The sequence below is a fragment of the Acromyrmex echinatior genome, chromosome 1 (genome assembly GCF_024713525.1).
Source record: "Acromyrmex echinatior isolate Ae372 chromosome 1, ASM2471352v2, whole genome shotgun sequence".
NCBI classification, from domain to species: Eukaryota; Metazoa; Arthropoda; class Insecta; order Hymenoptera; family Formicidae; genus Acromyrmex; species Acromyrmex echinatior.
The window spans coordinates 18,872,257-18,898,200 of NC_141852.1; the positions used below are offsets into that span (position 1 = coordinate 18,872,257).

At 30.1% G+C, this 25,944-nt stretch overlaps 2 protein-coding genes across 3 annotated transcripts in view; both read left to right on the top strand.

Moving 5' to 3' along the window:
- LOC147911031 (cytotoxic granule-associated RNA binding protein tiar-1-like) overlaps positions 1–25,944 on the top strand; it is a 120,244-nt gene that overhangs the window by 67,319 nt on the left and 26,981 nt on the right. For both annotated transcript variants that reach the window (XM_087402553.1, XM_087402549.1), the window contains exon 3: positions 25,728–25,823. In XM_087402553.1, coding sequence (XP_087258679.1) covers positions 25,728–25,823 — 96 coding nt within the window. The remainder of the gene's footprint in view (positions 1–25,727; positions 25,824–25,944) is intronic.
- On the top strand, positions 1,875–3,000 carry LOC105154893 (peritrophin-1). The gene is made up of 2 exons (XM_011070677.2): positions 1,875–1,985; positions 2,591–3,000. Exons 1-2 carry the CDS (start codon positions 1,979–1,981, stop codon positions 2,836–2,838), a joined length of 255 nt encoding a protein of 84 aa, XP_011068979.1. The 5' UTR covers positions 1,875–1,978; the 3' UTR covers positions 2,839–3,000.

Below are 25,944 nucleotides of genomic sequence, written 5' to 3' on the forward strand. Positions count from 1 at the left end.
AACAAAGCAATATATATTTTTATACGTTAAACTAGCTTTATGACTGAGAGTTGATCAAAATTTTGGCACGTCCCAAGAAAACGATATATTTTTCGTTTGTAGGCGTCCAACCATTTCCGAACAATCGTTCCTCCGTGTTGACTGAAATGTCTCATTTCCTAAAGGAAACCCAATTTCCGCGCAGTTCCGAACAATTGAGAGTAAGACGTGAACGAGATCGTGATTTGCAAACGATTGAATTCAAATTATAGACATCTTGTCGAAGTGACAGAACGGAAGTCCGATCCTCTTATTTGTCGTACGAAAAGATTTTTTTCTTTTTTTTTTGGATATCAGATTATTTCAACGTACATATATAACAATTGATTGTTAAAAGTTGTCTACTTCTATACGAACAATTGATTATCAATTTCAAAGCATTATGATGAAATTATAAGTTCATTTTTTTATTTTTCTGCCTATATCTCTCTTATTCAATCTAATATTTATATATTATAACAGCAATACGTATTTTTTGAAATATATTGCAGTAAATAACGTCAATAATAATTAATTTAAATCAAAAATAATGAATTATTAAAATTATTAAAATATTAGTATTTAAAACAGAATTTATAAAATTGAATGTGTCAGATAGAAAATAATTTTAAAAATACGACTAACTTAATTAAAGTAATAGTGAGAGAGTAAGAGTATTATGATAATGCGGTTATTCTATATAGATGTATAGATATATTGTACATCAAATTGACATTAATTCTTAAGATAACGATATCAGTTTAATCGACATTGTTATCTCATTGTTACGTATTGTTAATACGTATTCAGATATTTTATATAAATTAAATCAATAATTAGTAATTTAGTTATGCTAGAAAAGAAAAGTTATTTAATAAAAATATAATTTTCATGAAAAATTTGTAGTATTTTTTCAAAAATTTTGAAAACTTTTAATTTTATTTAGATTAGATTATATTATTAGTATATACATTTATTTATAGCTAATTAATAGACTTTTTAAATAATAAAACAAAAAGTTATAAATATATTAAGCAATTCGTAATTCTTCACATTTTTATATCATAGCAAGAATTGGAATATATGTCACCTGCAATTTTGCGACGATATTTTAGATGCAGTGTCGTGGAAGCGACGACTATCAAATATAATTTTCCTATCTTCACATCTTTCTACTTCGTTCTACATCTTTCTATCGTTTTGAACTCATTTTGCACTACTTCTACGATATTATTCAAAAAAATGTATTATTCTTTACATATATTATTGGTTTTGCCGAAAGCCACGAGTTTATGAGGAAATGACGAGGAGGAAGATTTTGTGTTCGTCTTTGGCAGAAACGAAAGTACAGGCGACAGAGAGAGCGAACGAATGAGATAGAGGAGATAGAGGTAGACAGCTAGAGCTGGCCGTTGTGTGAAAGCGTCAGCACACACGTTTGTATGGTGGGTTGCTCGACAATAGGCATTGTGCACCCGCCATAACCAGGAACCGAACGCGACAGCACCACGCCAGCATTGTCCGAGTGTCAGCTAGCATCCTTCTCCTTTCTCGCTTCCTCTCATTCTCCGTTACTCTCTCGCACTTATCCTACATTTCGTTCATTTCGTTTCACTCTTCATAAATCCCTTCTTTTCTCATTTACTTGCTTACCTCGACCTTCTTAATTTTGACTGGGTATGATGTACAACAAACCTAGATGTGATTTAACGAAACTGTCGCTATTTACGATCATTGTGTGAAATGTTAAGTCGAAGATTTGAGTCATGATATCATTACGCGTATCTGATAAGAATTTGAATCTCAGAACAGGGAGCGATTAAGCGATTCAGACTGATAAAAAGGATCTATTGATCGGATATATAAAGAGGCTTCAGATAATCGAATGTACAATCAAGTGTAAATTCGCGTAAGAGTAAGATTCGCATAAAAAATAAAATATAGAATAACAAGCGGTAAAATGAAAGGTAAGTCTGTTGTTCAAGTGAGATGTGATTAACGAGTTTCAAATTCATGAGTAAATATAATTATTATTGTATAAAGTACTTCAAAATGTATCATAATAAACGTAGAATATATTTTCTGTAAATATCTTAAATGGACTGATATTCCAATTCGAGTAGAGAATTCCAAGTTGGAATATCCAAGTTGAAATATTCTCTAAAGCAAATTTCATGAAAAGAATTATAATCTAAATAAAATTATATTAGGTGTTGGAATTAATTCGTAGCGTTTTTTAATGAAAGAATGTTATTTATTTCACATGAGCATTAAAAAATACATTAATGAAAGTACTTTTAAAACTTATAAATACTTTGTAAAACGCTACGAATTAATTCCAACACCTAATACGTATATATAATTTAGACCAAGAAATTTTTATTATACTTTCCTGCAAATTTACATTTTTCTTAATTTATACAATATAACTTGTAACAAAAACAAATCACTATGTATGTTTGATATCACACGTTTTCATTTTTGTACTTAGCACATAATTGTAATTAATTCAAGATAGTATATAAAACGATTATTTATCATTACATTTTCTCATTGATTTAATATATTTTAGCCATATTCCCCATTGCACTTTTGATGTGCCTGTTGGGTGTATTTTATGTCCAAGCACAAGAAATTCATTGCCCAATAACAAAAGAAGGAGACGATATCATTTTTATTCCTCATCCCACCAACTGCAATCACTACTTCGTTTGTGACTATGGCCGACCGATTGTAATGAAGTGTCCTGAAGGCTTACACTTCAATCCCGAAAAACAAGTCTGCGATTTTCCATTCAATGTTGAATGCACGACTCAATAATCAGTTTATATCTATAATGATTTAATTACATATAATTATATAACGATATATGGACTACTACCGTATTGAATTATTGTATTACATTATCACTACATGGCTTAAATGACATTATATTATACATATCTTCTATTAAATAATAAATAAATTATCCATTACTTAATATTGCATGTGTATATAAGTCTGTTTTTTTAATTTAATTAATTAATTAGTAAATAGAAGGCAATATCTGTATTTGATGAAGATTGTTTGATAATAATGATAACAAGTGTTTGTGATAGACCAGTCTGTCTCGAAGTCAACATGTTCTAATTCTGCTAGCTGACATATTTTGTTTGACATTATTAATACATAGATTATTTTTCATGCAAAATTCAAGAATTTATAAAGAAATGAAATATGAGTTACCTATCAGAATATATTACAAATTATGAGAGATATTTATTTTTTTTTTTTAACATAACTCAAGTCTTGAGTTACTTAAATTCACTTTTTCTGTTTTAAATTTAATCACGTAAGTACATACTATTGTAATTTCTTAATGTCTTTTTTTTAAATTAAAACTATAATTTGCAAGCTTAAAATTATATTTCGATGTTTTTTATATTCTTTATTTCATCTGTCTGTAAGTATATCAGATCCTTATCTTCTCTATTATCTTATATTTTTTCTAATTATTTATTGTAAAATAGAATTATAAAGTATTAGATATTATTTGTTTATAATATATAATAAACATGAATAAGTATAGTTATCACAATAAATATTGTTATCGAAGAAACTTGTAAAAGTGCTTGAATAAAAGTTAATTTACTTTCAAAGTACTTATAATTTTCGTATTGTAGAAGTATACGTTACTTACTGAACATTAAGTAATATGATCGTAATAAAGAAATAATTTCGACGTATTTTGAAATCAAAGATAAGCATGTAGTTCGAGATATCTCGTATCAAATGATGGAAATCTTCGCGTTACACGAACATTTCGCTGCATTTTAATATCAACAGTTTAATAGGTAGTTTGTATTATCAAACTGGCACTGGTATATGTAAGTGCAGAAAATGTAACGAGCAGCAGCGAAAAAATAAACTTAGAATAGTAATTGCGCCCATATAAATGAGAATAGGTCAACTATGAAAAATTTACTACTTAATCATACTTTTCCAGAATTGCTACATTTAGCACAAATCTTCTGCGCAACAATGATCATTTAAAAAATAAGTATCTTAAATTATATAGGTTACGAACTTTTAAATACATCTTTTTCTTGTCTTGACTTAGAAACATAACATGTATTTTATTTCACGTACACCCATAAAACGTAAATTATTTCTACATTTCTATTCTTTATGCTTTATATGAAGTTCATAATATGGATAATCTATCATAAATCATTAAATCGTATTTATTAACATATATAATACTTTTCCTATAAAAATTGATACATCAGTAATTGTCATATAAATTAAGTAAACGTCACACACATAATTCTTGAAATCATTCAAATGTAAATAGTATAGAAATAAAAAATGAGACAAACTGAAGATAAAGGAAGAATAATGAGAGATAACAGATACTAGGAAAGATCTCATCATTGAACAGCGACACTTAAATTCCTTATTTCATTTTGAGCTCAATACTCCGATAGGGTTTGTCGCCTTCATCGCTTACGCCGCTACCGCTCACCGTGCTAGATCATGTCGCGTCGACGTCGCTCTTCGTCCGTCAGTTAATGTCGTATTCTCCTTGCAAAAAGGAGAACTGGAGAAAGAAGCGCGTAAAAGGAAAGGTACAAACGAAGCGTCGGACAGAGAACTACGAGAGAGAACGCGGATCGAGACTTCTTATCGGTACGAGTCAGCTACCGGCTGCCAGCCAGCTCGCTTACGCGCATCTCGTATGTTCCTTTTCATCTCTCGTTTCTCTCTCTTGTACCCTCGTCGCGCTCTCTCGCCCGCAATACCTTTTTTCTTCCGTCACTTCCGTACCGGCTTCTCGCTTTACTTCTGCCATTTCCCACCTTGACACTCGCCGAAATGTATCCGGTCGGTGGAAGCGTCAGTGGAGGACGCCGTTAATGGATTCTATTCTGTATCAAATTGGAAACCGATTGGTTGTCGTCGTTGTCATAAGATGCGCCACGAGATAGGTGTATATCGATGATCGATCTGGTAGCGTTTCATCATTTGTTAATTTTACCGAGGCGAAAAAACCTATAATTGCCAAGGTACTATTTTTTAATCGTGTTGACAAATGTAAAATAAATATCTACAGATATACTACTTTTGTGGTTATCAATTGTTGGTTTATCTAAATGCACAAAAGTATTATTAATTGATAAATCAAAAGATAAATTAAATATTACTATATAATATAATTTTGAAACACTTCTTTATCATTGTCATATTTTTAAAAAGCTGCTAAATATAAATTCTCATCAAATCGTATTTATTTTTCTCACAAAATGCAGACGTAGTTTATAATTACAATTTTGTATTTTAACACGAACTGTATTTAACCTTTACTTATTTGCGCCGTTCTTCTCCGTTGTTCGGAAAATAAAGAAAATTTGGGATACATAATCCACTATTTAATTTATGTAGCTTGTTTTACCAGGTGGTACGTTCCGTCAAGGCGTTATGCGCGGCAGGAGGCGAGGTTGAATTAATAGCCAGACATTTTTCTAAGTAAGGAAGATAGAGAATGCAAAAGGAGGGATAACGAAAGAGAAAGAGAGAAGCAGTGATTATAAAACGTTCAGATGGCGTGCAAAGAACGCGGAAGCCTCTTTTGCACGAGACGTGCAGTAAGCTTAGGCTTCGTCGGCAGATTACAGTCTTGTTGCATGTCTCTCTTTGGACTTGTACATTTATTACATGAGTTACCGGCATGTTTTATTGAATAGAATTATCGCTTTTCAATTGCTGATGTCAATTACTTTTTTCATTGTATTTTTTAATATTAAAAGCAATGAATTAAACATTACGATTAAATAATAGAAAAATTGAAAATTGTAATCAGTACTTTCGTATTATACTGATTTATAAAATACTAAGTTATAGAACTGCGTAGTCTTTTCGATAAATAATAATAAATCATATTTTCTGCAGTATACCGGAAGCAATTTGGCACGAAACATGAAGTAATCGGTTATCAGAATATATAATGCACACTTGTACCGTTAAGATCGTATTCGCATTTTATTTATAGTATATGCGTCTAGAATTTATAAAGCGTAGAGAAGTTAAGAAACGATACCATAAATCTAGATTTTTGCGAAGTAACATATTCTGAAAGAAAAACGTACTGAAAGCAATGAGAATTTAACATATTATATATGTTTGTTCAAATGAAATAACACTTTAACAAAACAATCTATGTTTAGATTGTATATCTAAACATCTAGGTTTGTGCAAATGACATAAATAGGAAATTTTATAGCTATCTTTTTTAACTTTCTGACAACAATGTCATATAGCAATTTACATCAGTTCAAAACTATTAAGATAAGCGATCGTTTCCTATGAGTTTTGAGATATGAGTTTTGTAGATGGAATTTCTAGGCAATTTCCGTGACAGGACCGCTTTTCCAGAATCCTTTAGTAAAATAAACTTGTCAAAAATATTGTTTTTCAAAAGATTCAATTTTACGGAAATAGCAAGAAATTCTATTTTCCTGTTCTATATAACATCTCTAGCACGTATTATAATAAATTTTTATTTCTTTTCGGTTCTATTATTTAAAAAATTGTCTTATAATGTGTATCGGGAAAATACGGATATTTAATCAAGCACTCTTATATTTTAAAGAAAATTTCTCTATATAAGATTATGAAAATTTGGTGTGTGTTACTTCAGTAATGTCGCTGAAGCTTTATGAGAAGTGCAGATATCTTTTTGTTTGGTATATTACGGAATGAAAAAGTAGAGTAGAATCGGCTGAACGGCTGGCAGTCGTCCTACGGTGTCCCCGAGGAAATCAAATTATCGATATGTGTGGAACCGATGTGCACACGTAACGTATATATGACGAAGTGCAAGCTGAGAGCACAGGTGGCCGACTGATATTGGTTTTGCTTCCGGATTTGGCGGACACCCCTTACAGCGGTAGACGCAAGCGAGACTCGCTACGAAGGGCAATTACCCCACTAAATATTCACAAGTTCATTACAAGCGGAGTTGGATGCATTCACCCTCTTCCCCGTTCCTCCTCACCCTCTCGCTCTTTGCCTCTTGTCTTTACTTTCTCGTTTCTCTAACACAAGTAAACATTTTCGAAATAGACTTAGTTTTACAGGGTATCCTTCTGCTTACAACGCAAGTAAATATTGAATTTTTTATTTCAGCAATTAATATGCAAAAATCCTTTCTCTCGTGAATATAAATTCTCATTGAGTACAATAGTTACGCACAAATATCTGATTGCATAATAGATAAGATCTATACAAATCATAATATCCGTAACAAGACATGGATGAAGTTGCGAATGAAGAAATGGATTATAAAGTATTTGTTCGTCATTGTTCGATTATTGTACAAAAATTAAGGTATTATTCTTTCATGAAATTCTGTTATCATGTGCTCTATCGATTTCATAACAGGAATAATTTGTATAAGTATTTCTCTTTATGATAAAACATCAGTAAATATTACAAAACAATAATAATTTATTGTACTAATTTTACTAAAAATCTGTTACAATTTTTGAAATTAAAAATATGATTTAAAATTATGAATAGATATTTATTTCTCTTTCTTATTATTTTATTCTAACTACAGAAAAACTATTTATTTAATATACTTTATTATTGGTTAGAAAAAAGTTTTTATTTACACTTGTCACTATTGCGCATTCATTATTAAGATAAAGAGAATGAAGTCATTATTTAAATCATCAATCAAATTTTATCTAATCAGATTTTTGATTGTGACGTTTTAAATTAACTATAGTGTTAGTTCCGTTTGATAAGATCTTGAATTATATAGGGACATCTTCTTTTAATTTCTTAGATCTTTTGCGATATCTTAATGCATTTCCGTTGAGGCATTGGAATATTTCATCACTAATGAGAATAATGAGAAATTGTATATAAAATGACTTTTTTATTTCAATCAGATAGGGATTAACTTTATATTTCGTGTATCAGCTTTTTTATATAACACCCTTTATATGCAGGCATGGCTGGAAATCTAAAGCTAACGGCGGTTCTCAGCACGCTGCTCGGACACTCTGCAAGGTTTCCGACAAAAAGCTCATAAAAATTTAATAGATCGTTCGGCCCCAATGCAACGGCAGGCTTTTTATGGCTTATAAATGTTTCGTTTGACCGAAAACAATTTTCTCGGTCTGAAGATCACGGCGTAAACTCGCAGCGACGTTTGGTCAGCTCAATACATTCTTCTAGAAACATTATCTTTATTTTAAAAAATTTAAAGAGTAAGAATACCGAATTTAAAGTTAATTTGGTATTAATTATTTAAAATATAAAACAGTTTTAAAGTATCAATTTGTAGAATATTCTTATTATAACAATATATTAAAAATAAATAATTAAATAAAAATTAATAATAATACTATTTATTTTACTAGTATTTAAACATAAATAAACAATAATAAATGGACAATTGGATTCACAAAATTTAAACAAAATAATGAAAAAAACGGGCAAATGAGAATTAATAACTGCGCAGTTATCGGTGCGCTATCATAAAATTAAATTATATTTAAAAACAGTCACAATATATAAGTGTATAAGATATGTAAAATTTTAGTTATTTATACATTTACGCTTATTTGCACGGTTTCTTCATTAATTTGTATAAGTGAGCAAATAAATATTTTGTCTTATTAGTTTATTAATTTGTTTTTATTATTTATATAGATAACATAATTAGTATTATGAGACAAAAGTTAATAATGATGTCTGTGGAATTGATTTCTGGTATATCATATTTTACTCGGAATTTTCGAGGAGATCACACGTCAACTATTCTGTGGAGACCCCGATTAAAATTCGATCGGTTAACGTCGGTACGTCGTGTGATATTCCGATTTATGTACGGTGCTGATAACAATCCAGCAGATTATTGAAACTCACGCAACGATTGATCGACAGATATGATATCAGATATTAATATGTTCTTCCAAAACAATTTTGTACATTATGCGTTTTACAAATGACATAAGCATTGTTATCTTAACTAAGTTTTGTAAATAGTTACAAATGATTAACTGAAAATATAATTACTTATATAAAAGATTATTAAACCCGGTATTTATAATTGATTATTATTTGACAAAAACATTACAGTTTTATAAATCCTTGATTATTTGTCAATCTATATAAATACATTTAATTTTTATAAAGATGCATAGTTTTCAAATATTCTTTAATTTATAAAACGATGATTTAAATTATTTATTATTCGATAATCTTAAACTGATAAATGGTAAATTTTAATCATTGTTTATTTAGATGATAAACTTTATGTACATAGAACATTTCATAAGCATTCAGCATGTTGTTATCTCCTTCTCCTAACACATCTTCAATCATACATATAATAGTTATAATCATTTATAATAAATTGTTAAATAATTTGATTTTGGATAAATATTTTTTAAAATAATTATGTATTCCTCTCTCTCCCTCTCTCTCTCTCTCTCTCTCTCTCTCTCTCTCTCTCTCTCTCTCTCTTTCTCTCTTTCTCTCTTTCTCTCTTTCTCTCTCTCTCTCTGAAATTAACAAATATGTTAAACAGAAAAGTTCTTATTAATTATAACAGGTTTTTACTTGACAAATCTGTAATTATTTGAACTAATAATTGAAGATTTGAGACTATGAGTTGTAAATAAAAAGTAACAATTCTTCAAATATATTCATAAACAGAAACCTGTAATATATTAACTTAAAACATAAATCTGTAATTAAATACGTTCTCAATCAAAGATTGAAAATTATTTACGATTATAAATTTCGCGACCTAAATATATTTATTTGAATTAAAATAAATTATTAGGTGTTGGAATTAATTCGTAGCGTTTTACAAGTGATGGGAAGTACTTTCATTAATGTATTTTTTAATGCTCATGTGAAATAAATAACATTCTTTCATTAAAAAACGCTACGAATTAATTCCAACACCTAATAGAAATTGGCAATTTTATGTTTTTTTTCTGCTCTATATTTTAACGTCTATAATATTGTAGCAATTTAAACTTTATTTCACTTGATTAATTTCTTCACCATTTGTATTATTATAATTGCTTAACAGCTATATGCTTATGCGTAATACACTCAATCGCCATGAAAGTGATATTTTCATATCGACATTGCAAATAAGATTGGTACTGAATACTTGAAATTTTCTTTCGATATTCTAGAATTAAGTTAGCACTTTAGTATTCAGAGGCTGTTTTCACTTTTGCCATTCGCATGGAATCCGCGCTCATAATCCTATTGCTTTACTTTATAAAGATATTGCGCAGATGCAAAAGATGGAACTAGCAGCACAAGGGCTGTAAAGGAAAGGGCGACGGAGCTCTTCTCTCCTCGAACTCGATCTGGATTTACGATATTAGTTGCAACAGCACCTGAACCCGAAGCAGCCAACCTTGTTTTAAACTATCTCAGACTGGCTCGTTACCCCACACGCGCGTTGAATTGGTTTCCTTTATTTATTTCGATACTTCGTATTACAGTTTATGCCTTAAATCCCTTCCTTTCCGATTTATATTAAAAAAGTAGTTTTCTTTGTGTGCTAAAGTAATCTCATTTTGTATAAGTTTACATGTAATAAATATTTTATAATTTTAATAAAATGTACATATAAATATTAATTTAAATTAAAATCATTCACTTATGATTTCATTGGATAAATCATTTTCTATTCTGCTTGAATACTCTTTCTCTCTCTCTCTCTCTCTCTCTCTCTCTCTCTCTCTTCTTTGCGTTACTACCAGTTTAGATAGATCGGGTGCATTCATATAACACATAAAATCCCCTTCGAATCGGGGAATTTATGTACTATCAGATAGTGAAAGCAATATAAATGAGATTTTAAGTATACCTACCACAAGTATGTATATTGCACACGTTTGCCTCCACATCTTCTCATTTTCTCCCTTTTAAGCATATTTTCTATTTTCATCGATGAAAAAGACACGATAAATAATCGTATGACACAAACATATACAATCGTCTAAATCAGTAGAAAGCGACCGCTGTATTATCTTTTTAATACAATCTGCTGACATGTTTTTAAATTACCTGTAGCATATATAATATTTATTGATGTTAGTAACTTAATAATATAGAGATAGAGATAGATAGATAGATAGATAGATAGATAGATAGATAGATAGATAGATAGATAGATAGATAGAGAGAGAGAGAGAGAGAGAGAGAGAGAGAGAGATTGGACATCATAAATCATGCTCTTTATATTGTTAAGCAGATAATTTTTTATAAGATAATAAGATTATATAAATATTAAATTTACTTTTATTTTGCTAATAAAGATAACATTTGTTTTACAAGTATTAAAAAGGAAGGAATATATGCGTTCGAATAAAGGAAATAGATATCAAAATTCAAAGTAAACCATATCAGAACACTGAATAAATGCATAAATGATAGAGCATGGTTAAACGCTGAATAATTCGAGGTAATTTCGAGACGAAAAACTTTCATTTGCGTGAAAAGGCTTTTGGAAGTAAGTAAGGGCGGATTGTTGTTAGGAGCTATGGGGGTAGTAGACAGCCGATCCGCTACGCGCTGGTGTGAATTTCATTAAAAGCAGCGAACGAATAAAGAAAGAAAGAGAAAAAGAGAGAAAGAGAAAGTCCGCGAAGAGAAACGAATGAATTCATAGTTTTTAATATTTGTTTATTGTATTGTCTCGACAAGGACGAAAAAGACATGGATCCGCATAGGATATTGCAGGAGAAGCAAAAAACATCCTTGCTTACAATTGCTTATTATTCAAGTTTCTCGCTAAAGGCGTCGTTCTTTCACGAGAAGATTATAGTACTTTTATTCCGCCGTAAGCGCTGGATGATTGCTGGTGATATATTTCGACAGCCCTGAGGGAATAATTAAAAGACGCAATACGGTGAACTAGAGAATATATATTACGTCGCTTGAGAAAAATACTCAATTAATATATTTTATATGCAATCATCGCTTAATTAATAATTTTCACGTAAAAAAGGAGGAGACGGTTGCCTTCACGTTAATTATTTTGAAATCGTTTAGTCTCAAAGTTAAGTACTTGTTTGCAACAAGGTAAAGTTTCAAGGATATTGCCACAGGTCAATAGCTCTCTGCATTTGAATAGATGATATAAGCGATAGAAGTGATGTTGAAGGACGTGATATAGGGCTAGTGTTAAAGGACAAAGAGAGGAGAAAGGCAGCGGGAGTAGACACAGGTCGGTTTTCGAGGGCCCGGCAGAATGTTGCGTCGGTACTGTCGATGAATAGAGAGGTAATGAATCGCAGTGGACACCAACATGGAAGAGGCGAGGCAATTCTAGGCATTTAACTGGACTCTGCCTAAAAAATGCATATATATCTATATACATATACATATATGCATACATATATCAGGATCTCGCAATCTACCTGCGATTTGTATTTCTGGCAATAGATACGATGGATAGGTGTAGGCTGAGCACAGCAAATGACACATTTAAACTGAAACGATATTCATTTTTTAAACTCAGGAACTCAGAATCGACTAGGCGTCGATGCCGCGTGTTAAAGAATGTAGCAATTAAATGTTAAACAAATAAATATTCTTGTTCCTTGACGCTCTTCTTTATTTTATTCCATTCTCACAATTTAAATTTCTCTTATAATCGACCTTTTCTGCTTGTGACAGTTGTGCGCTTGGAAATATAATTTATACGGGATTTATAGTTGCTTGATTTATATAAATATATATATATATATATATTTGTCAAGAACATAAGGCTTATATTTAGACTTCTGGTACGATTCTGGTGGATTGTGAGAAAGATCAGGATTCATTATATTAATAAATGTACATGTATATATAATAAGTGTATTATGTATTTATGTGTGGATAATTATTATATACTAAATAAATTTATATTGACAATATTACATGATACAATATTTTAAGAATTGATTTAGACATAAAAAATGATATATGTTACTTAACCACAAATACTTCATTTTTCATAAATTTATTTATTACGATAAGATTTCTACATTGAATTTGTACAACATCTTTTGCTACCTTTTGCTTACCTCTTTACTATTTACTATTATTGTCTCACCAGTTTAATTGCTAACAAGAAAAACAAGATATTTAGAACTAAAAACTATTAGAACTTGCAAACATTGATGGATCTACAGCGCGATAATCCATACTCTTGTTATTTTACGAATGCAATCGAAACATTTTCTTACTCTTTTTGTAAGTATTCTCTCTCTCTCTCTCTCTCTCTCTCTCTCTCTCTCTCTCTGCGTTCCGCACTACTTATCTCGACATGGGGAACACGATCGATCGAATTTAGGATTACAGGTACGAGGAAAATCACTTTGCAATGAGGTCGATGGAAGAGAAGCGCCTCGAGCAACCTTCCAGAAATAACCGAATCATTTAGATTTCGAGGATAGTGGAGAGCGGGCAGGGGATAGGGTTGTTACAGAGAGCCTTCCTGGAGCGGCAGGAAGATGTTGCGTGGATCGACGAGCGTGAAGGTGTGGGTAAGCAAAAGGTAGGGTAAAAAAACGACGATACTTTTATCGGTACCGATCGTCTTGTAGCGTTCACGATTCGGTCTTTACAGTATTTTTACTTTGATCGAACTTTCATGTCTACGTTATGCGCAGTTAGATTTTTTATTCAACTTTACACAAAAACTAAATATATTAAACAATTATTTTTAATAATAGAGACATGATTATACTCTTAAATTACAATTAGAAATCTTATTTTGTATTAATTATAATATGATATTTTTAATTAATTCTTAAATTATTTTAAGAAAATGATGTAATAAAAATTAATAGTTTTTGGGAACGTAATAAAAGTACTTAAGAACTTTTAAAATCTTTGAAACGTAAACGATTTTAATCAATAAGAAGAGTGTATATCTCAATTAAATTCTTGAATAAGTAGTATAAAGTGTAATATGTATTAAATATATCGTTCTCTTATTTCAAAAGTGACTAAACAAACAAATATAATTTTCAAATTATTACCATAAATAAATTAAATAAAAATTACTTTAGCGATCATTGAAGATGAACTATATAACTTAACTTATTAATAAATTCATAATCTGTCTATTAAATTCCACTTTCTCGTCTCTCATTTTTTGACTCATCTCGTTTTTAAAGAGATCATAATGCTTTATACAAAAGTATTTACATTTTTACATTTTGTAAACAAAGAAAAAGGTCTTTTACAAAGAATATTTAAAATTAAAACAGTTTGATAATCGAAGTCCGATAAAAGAAACTGTTTTATTTTGAATTTAGCCAATTATTTTTGGCTAATCAAGATAAATATATATAAACTGTTCGCGATATTTCGAGTTATATTACTCTTGAATATTTTATTCTGGATTTGTTATAAGTTTTTAAGATATCAAAATTTTAAAAGAGTTGTTTTTTTAAGGGTTATAAGACGATAATTAATAAAAAATTTGATCATGTTTCTAATAATATATTTTTAATAATATTACGGATTAGAAAACAATTTTCTATTAAGATGAAAAATAGTTTTTCCCTTTTTCTGAAAAATTGAATTTTTTGAGTTATATCACTTTTGAAATAAGGGAACAATAAAATAATGTCTGATTTTATTTTGATATATTATAATATATTCATCTATTTCTACTGAGCTTTGGGATTATTAAATCTTTATATAAGTTATATCAATGCAATCTGATTATGGATTTTGCATAGAATTCTCATACGAGATAAACTGTGGAAATTTTAATTAGATTTGTATCGGATTCGCTTAGTCGCTCGTTATTATGGTTGCAATAATTATATTCTTTTCTCCAAATATCGCGATGGTTTCGCATGGAGTTCCAACATTTCTAACGTTCCGACTTGCGGTAATTTTCGTCCTTGTGCATTTCATCATACATTAGTATCGTTACACATGAAATCCAATCGTACGTGCCTAGTTTTGTGCATAAAAAGCACACAATCTCTCGCAAGCAATTACCCCGGCCTCTAATTGGCATATAACGTATCGTGTCGCGTGCATTGTCTTGCTTGCGTCGTATTCAGCATATACGAAAACCGTATGGATAGCTTGTTGCGAGCCATTACTTTGGAATTTAATTGGCGCACGTTTGCAGGGCAACATAGCACACCTTGCTGAATTGCATAGAATACGCGGTGCGATCAATACTATCAAATGAAGATACTGGTTCTGACAGGAATTATTTCGTAAACAGCATGATTTTACATTGCGTCAGTTCCTTGTTATTACAGTTAAACTTGGTATTAGTAATTATTATTGGATGTATAATTTCATTTTAATATCTATTGTAGTCGTGTACGCAATTTATTTCGAGATATATGTCTCATTAGCACTAATTATTAATTCGATTGACGATGAGCCTGTGCCAATCACAATTTTGTACACTACAATTTTCTATCTTTAAAAATGAAATGTCAAGGTAGATGATATATGATAATTTTATACGTTTAACATATCTGTAAGCTAATGAAGCGCTTGCGACCAGAATATTACTCGGATGAATTTAAAAACGAACCAAGCCTCGAAAAGGATATGTGCGTGCACTTTTCATGTAAAAGTCACGTACGTTTTATCTCGCTGCGCCGGTATACGTATTTGCACCCCTAAAACGAGGTGAATGACAGGCGCTGGCGAGAGACCCATTTTAGATACAGTTCATAATGCAAGCATTTCAAACCACAGTACTGCCATTTTTTATTACACCTTTTTGCTCTTTGGTCCGGGATCATGGTGGGCCAAATGTTATGCACGAGCTCGTACCATCTACGTAGTAACACGACGTTATAAAAACCCCATAAAAGCCTGTTTCCTAGTGGGTAGAGGGCGGGCGGCAATACCCAGCAGCACGACGGTTTCGCGGCTTAACTATCCTCAGATATTATGTATTTTCATAATATTTTACATCGGTGTGTTGTATCATGTCGTCATATATACATCAAGGTATCCTATGCGCGAAATGCTGATGCAGTTAAAAAGCCAATATGGAAATCGTATTATTTATTACAGGAAGCGTTATTACTTCATTATTTACAAATATTTATATATTAATTTTAATTTTATATGAATATTTATATATTAATATTAATATTAATTTTATATAAATATTTATATTGCATTAAGAAATAAGTATCTTTAAAACTCGAGGAATAAGAAGCTTTACGTTTAAACGTACTCTCCAATTTGAAAAAATTTCATAAATCATATGATTTTTTATTTTACAAAATTCTATAAAATCCTACACAATTCATCGATTGTATGTTTAATGAGATCTTTTATCCTGGAACTCTAATATATTTTGCTTGGTAAACGAAAAACTTGTTACCATGTATACACGTATTTGTTAACTTTGGGTTATATTGAAACAAGAGTGTAAAAAGGTCGCAGGATGACGTAATTCACGCTTTTATCGTTTGCGTTACGGCTAACAAGAGAGCTCTTAACGGCGCTCTGCATCGTTTTATCGTTAATGTGTTACCTCAAGAGGCGTTTAATAATAAAATTATATGTACTAAAAAGTATACTTTAAAAAAAAAATTTTGCGGAACAAAAAAGTTACAATAAAATTTTATTCAACTAAACATGAAGTGAAATAATTTATTTTTATGTTTAACGCAACCATATCTAAGTATTGTGAATTAAAAATTTATGAATAAAAGAAACGCTAATGTCGAGTATTCATTATGAGATTTTATATTATCATTAATATAAATTATTGATTCGAAATATTATTGTAATATTTTCACATATTTCAGATATTTAATGCATTGGGATGCATAAAACTCATAATATTTGAAGTGTCTGGTTTCGATATGCAGATATCATTATGTATAAAGCCTTCCGTAATATCAGAATAATTTGAAGCACAAATATTTTATAATCACGAATTCATTTGTAAAGCCATTAAGGAAAATGTAATGTGTAGTTATATCAGACTGCGAATCTTTACGAGTACGATATCCGTCGTGTCTAAACAACGCAAATTACAACGCAATGTCGCGTAGCGCATTTCGAAACGTATAAGGCATTTCGGTGTACTAGTTACCTGGAATGTTCATGGAATGTTCTATTCTATACACCCACACACCTACAGTTATATTTAGAAACGCAGAACCTTGAGAGATGACGATTTATAATCATTATGTGATCTTATTGATAACACGGTTATCTTTTGCGGAAGGAAGAGAATGAACAAACAGTTTCTCGATGGAAAATCTATTTAATCAATTTGCTTGGGACACAACGTATTTATTTTTATCAGAATTGATAACAGTGATAATATAAATTACTTTTATATATGTAAAAAATATAATCTACTCTTTAATTTACTAAAAATTTTTGCATAATAAATTAAGTTATATATATTATATATATATATTTTACTATTACAAATTTATTTCAATAATTAAATAAGTGTTTTTGTATATTCCAAATATTTATATTTGTAATAACATAATTTCTAAATATTTTAAAATACCGCTTCCTTCAAAAGTGATATGACTCAATAATTAATCCTTACCGTACAAGAGGAGGTCACTAGTGACGGAGCGATTCCTGTTCGTGCAAGTTTCTCGCAAGCTCGATGAATCCGGCGCTTGTTATCTCCCTGTAAAAAAAGTTTGTAGTAGGGGAGACTTGTGTGCGGCGGGATGACCCCGGCCGTTAATCTGCCTGTGACTGGCATGCAGTTCAAGTTGATGTGAGACGCTAGTGACCCCGTAAGTATACAAGGGCTTTTTGTGAAAAATAAAAATTGTGTCAAAATCATTATTAGTATTCTATTTTCACTCTAAATTAATGTCTGTTTTCATTCAAATGTTTGTTTTTATTAAAACAATTTTTTTCTAAAAGAATTATTTATTTTTTAGATAAAATGGAGCTGAAGAGGCAAGTCACGTCTTTTTTATTATACTTATATTTAAATGTGTATTTATATTATATATTTTTTTTATTAAAAAATACATTATTTTATAATAAAATAAAAAAATGCATATTTATCTTGATTTTTCCTATTTGTCCCTTGTTGAAAATTACACATATTCATGTGCTCACATAATTCAACTTTTTGTAGAATTCGAAGTACAATTTTTTTTTCAAAATTTCATATCTAAACTTCAAAACTCTGGAATCATTTTTTTATATTCATTTATTATGAAAAGTTATAATTTTTTTAAATTAAATGCCATTTTTTCCCAACTTATGAGTCTTTCGATAATTATAAATTATACTACATTTTATTATTTTAATTATAGATTTTATTACAAAATGAAGTTCCAATATTTATTTTAGAAAGTTGAAAGTATATGGTAAATTTTTAAAGATTTTTTGAATCATTCTGAATAAATGAAAAAATGAACGGATTCTAGTGATCACTGTTTGTATGGATGAGGCACCAAATTATATTTTGTATGGTAAGGGATAAGTTTCCCAGAAAAAGGAAGAAATTATTAGGTGTTGGAATTAATTCGTAGCGTTTTTTAATGAAAGAATGTTATTTATTTCACATGAGCATTAAAAAATACATTAATGAAAGTACTTCCCATCACTTGTAAAACGCTACGAATTAATTCCAACACCTAATATTTTTAAACTTGACAGAAGTCAAGAACTTGACTTTACTAATCAAATAATATCGGTAAAAAAAAATTTTTAATAAAATCAAATGTCATTTTTGTCATTTTTGTTTCACAATTAAAAAAACCATTGTTTTAAGATGTGTCACTTATAAAGGAAGTGATATCATGTTTATCACATTTGATATCTTTAAATATCTATTTAGTACAATATAAAAAGGATTCCGTGCGTCACTTTACACAAAATGATCTTCTTTAAAATCTCAACACATACACATGAGAAAAAAGTCTTGACAAGAGGGTAGACTGTTTTGCTTACGTTCCACTGTAAGCGTCGGCTATAAAAACCAGCGAAGAGATGGAAGTAGAAACGAGATCGACGAGATTCTCTAGCTTGAAGTGCGCGAGAGCATACCGATGCTTTTAAAGGTGCGAGATAGTACGGAGTGTACAGTACGGAATAGTGGATGTTGGATGGTTCCTGAGGGGGTGGGGTTAGTCATAAACGACGTGAATCGGAAGAAAAACTGCTAAACGAAAATGCCTGCTCTGGAAGATCGGGACGGACGATCTAATGGGGAAAATAATGGATTTTCGGTAGTAAAGATCGCTTGGCCAGATCTCAGTCCGTCCACCCTTGCCCATCTTACAGTGATTTCACTCTTCTCGCACCTAACAGAACGCGAAACTGGGGCACACAAATCGTATCACCGAATAAAACTTTATTTCACGTTTCACCGGCGTAAGTCACGGTATTACAGTAAATTTTAGACTTTTTTTGATTAGTAACTAAACGTTCCTTGAATATTTCTTCCAGCAATACAATTTCGCGCAATCTCTTCCATTTAACGAGTATACAGAGAAAACAATTTTGTTGAAGTATTTAAAAATTTAGCTATCTATATATATATATATATATATATATATATAAAAGTCATTCCATTGACTATCAAAATAATTTTGTAGAAATCGTAAGCATGATAAGCAATGCTGCAAAAAGTTTTGATATTTTAGCAATCAATTTGAGTGTCCTACATAATTATTTTAATGGGTCAATGAAATTATTTTCAGATTTGTTTCTAGCTAAAATTTTACTTTAGCAAAACCGTTCTTTCAATACAATTTATAGAAAGTATATATAATTTCATTTTATATATATATATATATATATATATATATATATATAGAATCACTAAAGAATTTACCGATTTAATATTCCATTTAATATATATTCTAATTATATTTTTCAGTTGAGTAATTTTTCCATTCATTTATGTCATACAATACATAACAATTTTTGTATTTTTGTTATTAATATTCAACGACTAAATCGAAAAATCGGAAATACGATAAGGATAGGGATTACCCTATTATCCCTTGTACAGTAGCTTCCTGGTTGCTTCCGTGAGAGGAAGTTTCAGATTCAACCGTCGTTCAAATTGACCGGACGGATTATCGAAGCTTCCTCCTGACTAATTGATTGTTTGCAAAATTTTATGCAGGTCTTGCACATGGAGGGAGGATTTACTGTCCGTTGACACGCCATCGTGTGCGTTGCGTGGATTCTATGAAAGTACACGTGATTCCGACGCGTATGTAGTCACATCTACAGCAAGGGACAAAAAAAAATAAATTGTGGCGGTACCCTAGGCGCGTGAAAGTTTCTTTCTCGTCTAAAGGTCTCTATGGAATGTTACGTTGCGTGACGTAGTTGGCGTGGAGGTATTTTATTCTGAAATTTTCGTGTACTCTCTGAGGTAGCTTTTTAAGCTTGCGGCTTATGCTCCACAAAACTCGAATATCCCGACGTTTAGTTTTTACCACGATAGCCAATTTTTTTTATTTTATTCATTTGTCACGTACACTTTTTTAGGACATTTTTACAGTAATCTTAAGTTATAAAGAATACTCTAATTAAAAGATATTATTACAAAAATATTAGGTGTTGGAATTAATTCGTAGCGTTTTTAATGAAAGAATGTTATTTATTTCACATGAGCATTAAAAAATACATTAATGAAAGTACTTCCCATCACTTGTAAAACGCTACGAATTAATTCCAACACCTAATAATATTTATACTCAAATATTGTTTCTTTCACAATATACTTCTGCAATTTGCATTTCAAATAAATAAAGTAGTACGAATTTATTTATCATCATATAGTAAACTGAATAATAAAATATATAGGTATCTTGATAAATAAATAAATTAATTAATTGCAACCGTCGAATAAAAAAAACCTGGATGTATTAAAATCTATAGAACATCATATATAACAATTATCTACAATATTTCTTCTTTATTACTAGGAATTTCGCACCCTTCAATGCGCGCGTGTTTGATTCCGCTGCATAGTTCGCTATACAAAGCGGGGTGATGTAACGTGGACATAGGGGAATATGAGAGGGAGAATACAGCAGAACGGGAAACCCTGGTAGCGTGCAGTCTATCAGAGATTAGCGGCTCGATCCATTAGGGAGTGATTTAGCTCGACGGTCCCCGAGCACTCTCTGCCACCGTTCAGACAGCGCCATACTAGCCACGCCATGGTTCCACGCGTCACCACACCATCATCCTTAATACTAGTACAAATCTTGTATATATACGTGTATACCTTTGAGATTGTATAGTTAGCATCATTATATAGCAAATGCACGCATTGTCTCATATTATAAATTCTACATATGAGATGCGTTAAGAATTTCTTGAATTGCGAGATTCAATAGCGTTTTCCTCTTTCAGCTTAGAAGTTATAAATACTCAATAATCTTAGAATAAATATTATCTGAGATAAATAAATGTATATTTTTTATAATTATATGCGTATTAAATATTTTATATTTTTCAAGAGATAATTATAATGTTTTTTATCATTTATATATTAATTTAATAAAAGTTTTAAGAAAAAAAAGAAAGAAAAGAACAGAGCAACTTATTTAAAATTTTAATAAAAGCCAAATTATTAAATTCAAATATAATATAAGGTTCTATGAGTATAAAACAATGTAGAATAAAATAAGGGCAAAGAGCCAATGACATAAATAATAAAGAACATAATATAATAAACAAAATAATAGCTATAATAATTACATACGTTTCGACTCCAATCGGGTCATTATCAATGTTACAAAATATAAAAGTAAAGACGTTAAAAACAATCAAATAAATTATATTAGTTTTTCGTTAACTCTTTAAAAAAATATATAAATGTTCGTCATGTTGTTAAACCAGTCAAATTATTAGACATAACTGTTAATCTCTTGTGTTATACAAAATGTAGTTCAAGCGAAAATTATTCGTTTGGTAGTCAATATTACAGTCGTATTGCATCCTTTTATGTAAATCGTAAATTAAAACTAAGTGAAGACAACTTATCTCGTCAGACAACGCAATACCAAATTATTAATTTATGTAATGTCGACAAATATTTCGTCTGCATAATGTGAGAGTTTTATTGAAAAATATGCACCATTATTTTCACTATCCTTCATTTGCGGTTAGAGAAAACGTAAAATTCTGACTTATAAAAAAGTTAAATTTATAGATCGAGAATAGATCGAGAATAGATCTATATAGAGAGGCGAAGCCTTGCGATTGGATGCTGGAGCATGATGTGTCGTGCTTAATTACAATGGCTAACGCTTCTCTCTGTCCAAATACAAACATTGGAGCTAATACGCACCATTGCTGAGCTGAAAGGCAGATTGCCCGATCGCACCTTACATCGGTCTGTCAATACCTGTCGATATTGATAGCCGTTACAAGTCCGTTTGTATTTACCGTTGCCTGCACAGCCTATAGATAAATTGACTTACGCCAATCTCTATTTGTAGTTCTTTGGTACTTGAAAGCAGAATGAGATATAGACTTTATTTTGTAAATTAATCATTATAGTAGCTATACTAGTTTTATATTCCCTCTTACTTTATTTGATTAATAAAAAATGATAGTTTATCTATTTTAGTAATAGAAAAACAGACAATAAGAGAAAAAAGTTAAATAAACCAGACAACAAATATCAATATTTATGCATAATGTTTCAGTAAACATTACATATTGGAATAATTATCGAGATACAAAATTAGAATGTATCTGTGGTAAGATATTAATAGCGTTTAAAAGCAGTGTTGCAAATTTAAAATTATTAGGTGTTCTGCATTTCAATAACATACAAAGTTAATTTATATAAATTTATAAATAATGATTTAATATTTTATACGGTAAATGTTCCAATAAATACTTAACATTTCTGTCATAAACATTATTTAGTCTATGGCTATTATTGCACAAGCGAAAATTTAATTTTTGGTTTATCATTTAAATGTAAGCGCAGTACGTAAATACAATATAACATTTTAGTTAATTATTTTCATAAATATGTGCTGTTATAAATGGCAATTTGTAACCCACAGTGAAAAGCATTTTATCGTGAACTGCCTACAAAGCGAATCGAGTAATCCGCAAGTTATAATAAAAAAATATATTACGCTATAGTTCGAAACAGCATTTCAACCGACAGACAATGAAGCTGAGATAGGTAGGAATAACGGGGAATATAGGGAAAGGGTACCTTTTTGAAATGCAAGCCAATTTTCATTGTCCAGATTAATGGATGCCGCAAACGAATGGCGCCAAATATCGCATATTTTCCAGATAATATGCAGCGTCCGTAAATTATAGCAACTCCTAGCTATTTTTTATATAAAAATTATAGATGAAGATTAGTTATATTACAATATTTTCAAAAGTTTAGTAGGAGAGTTGCATTATTAAAACGTCAAATATAAAATTATTCTTTATAAAAACACAACGTTGAGAAATTCTTAAAAGTATATTTATAAGCATAAAAAAGTATTTTGTGTAGTTTAAAAAAAACTTTATCATAAAAATAAAAACTATACTAATAATATTTAATCTTATAGGAAAAACTATATTTTTATTAAAACTTACTTTTCCTGCTTTATTGATATTCACTTCTCTCAACCTTCGTTGCTTTTAACAGACAAATATAAACGAAGACATCATTATTAAAGAAATTAAAAACTAATTGCAGTCTTGTTAAACAAGTTAGAAGTAATTTTCAATCTCCCAACTTGTGAAATTGGACGTCTCGTACTGGACATCTAGCTCGATACTAGTTGTCGTGCCCCTTTCAAACGGTTTCAAGATATTACTGAGAGTTATAGAAAACTTAATCGTTTCGTGTAAGTAAATACAATTTCGACGTGGCGATTTCGATGACAGAATTTTACTGTCCGCCTCGCGACCACTAGAGTTGCCTTAAGTAAATGAGATGGGAGGACAGCCAATTACCACCGAGAGCAATTACTGAGAGCAATTAACGCAAAAGTTACAATAAGTAATTAGTACCTCCGCAAGCACTTGCTTATAATTAACTTACGTGCAGCTGCGTTTTCCCATTATCACCTATTTTTCGATGTTAAGCCGGCGCCGGTTTCTGGCACGATGCTGACTATGTTGGACAGCGGAAAAAAGAGAATTGAAAAAGATGAAATTCCAGACTTGCGACCGCATCGTTGTAGACTGCAGAATTGCGTTCTGCCCTTTTAAAGAAAATGTGGAAATGTTTAGTGACAATAGATAATGTTGGATTTAATGTAATATCTCTTTTCTTTAAATTGCAACTGTTAAAGCTTATTGACTGTCTAAGAAAATTATTAATAATTAGTTTCTCTCTAATAATTTTTCTCCTGTTAGAATATATATGTATAATATTGAGAGAGAGAGAGAGAGAACTGCAGTGTTAGAAAGAATACTTAAAAGTAATTATTTATCATAATAATAGAATTATCATCAAAAAGAATAAGAATAATTAATATGTATCATACATGAGATTTATTCCATAATATAGATAAACTGAATTTAGGCGAATTTAATAATTTTTATTCGCAATATTATATCTAATAAATTTTATTCGTAATTATCTACGCAAAGATAAATTATCTACAAGCGCTATTTCACATCGTATACCCTGCATTTATGTCTATCCTTTTATGTGCTTTGCAAATAAACGCAAGAGCGTTGGTACAAGATAAGGTTTACGGTGTACATTCTGACGGGAATATATATATCTTATCTGCGGCGCGCCTATACAGAATAGACAACAAGTTTGTATGACGTTAACTTGTAGAAGAAATTTCCGCTGTCTCGCTTTAAAAGCTTCTTATCACTAATCTTGCCATCATGTTGAAACATAATCATTTCCTATATTCTTATCCTGCATTTATCAAATTTATCGAAAATTTTTAATATAAATTTTTAATAAATAATAAATTTTTAATAAAGTATAATATTATGTATAATCTTGCAGTGATAACGGATACGGAAATGCACAACTTCAGATTTAACCGTCATATACATTTTTTTTTACGCGCAATTTTATTGTACTTTTCATCGTAATTCCTCTGCCTTTTTATACCTGAATAAAAAAATAGAAAAAAAGAAGCAGGATTCTCTTGATTTGTCCATTTGATGAATAACTTTAAATCACTACATAATTTTACATTTCTGTTCGTAATTCCCGAAAGTTTAGCAATTCTCTTATATATTGCGCGTTGCTAAACTTTCGCCTTTCACGATATTAAAGTTACAATATAAAAGCTTTTATCGTATTTCTTTATAGCAAAAGTTATACTGATACTGAATTCTATATACATGCATAATTTTAACTATCATTATATCTATATATAACTATCATATATGCTAACTATCATTAATGAATAATATCAGTTAAGATAATTGCAATCTACATACATTATTGTATACTAAATATTTTTTTATAAATGTATGCATCAGAGATATATTTAAAAATACTTTATATATTAGAAAGCGATGAAATTATTGCAGATAATTTAGTGTGGTTTACAAAAAAAAGAAAGTTTTGTGCATAGCAACTATAATTTTCATTACTGTGTAATGAGTATTAATTAAATATAACATTTTTTTATTATTTCTTTTTTTTACTTCTCTTTGCTCTTTTTATTTTTATAAATTATGTTACGCATGCAATAGTATAGAGTACAATACTTCAATTATTATTCCAGCTTGGAGGTGATACCTATGCGTTCGTGGAATTCGAGGATCACACAACAGCTTCCGCGGCACTAACAACTCTTAATCAACGACTTTTTCTAGAAAAGGTATGTAGCAGCTATTTCATTTATCCTGCAAATCTTAATAATCCTTTTAGCTATCATTTTTATGCTTTATTTTAACTGTACAAAAATTTTACTATTTTTTTTTAGAATAATAATTTTACTT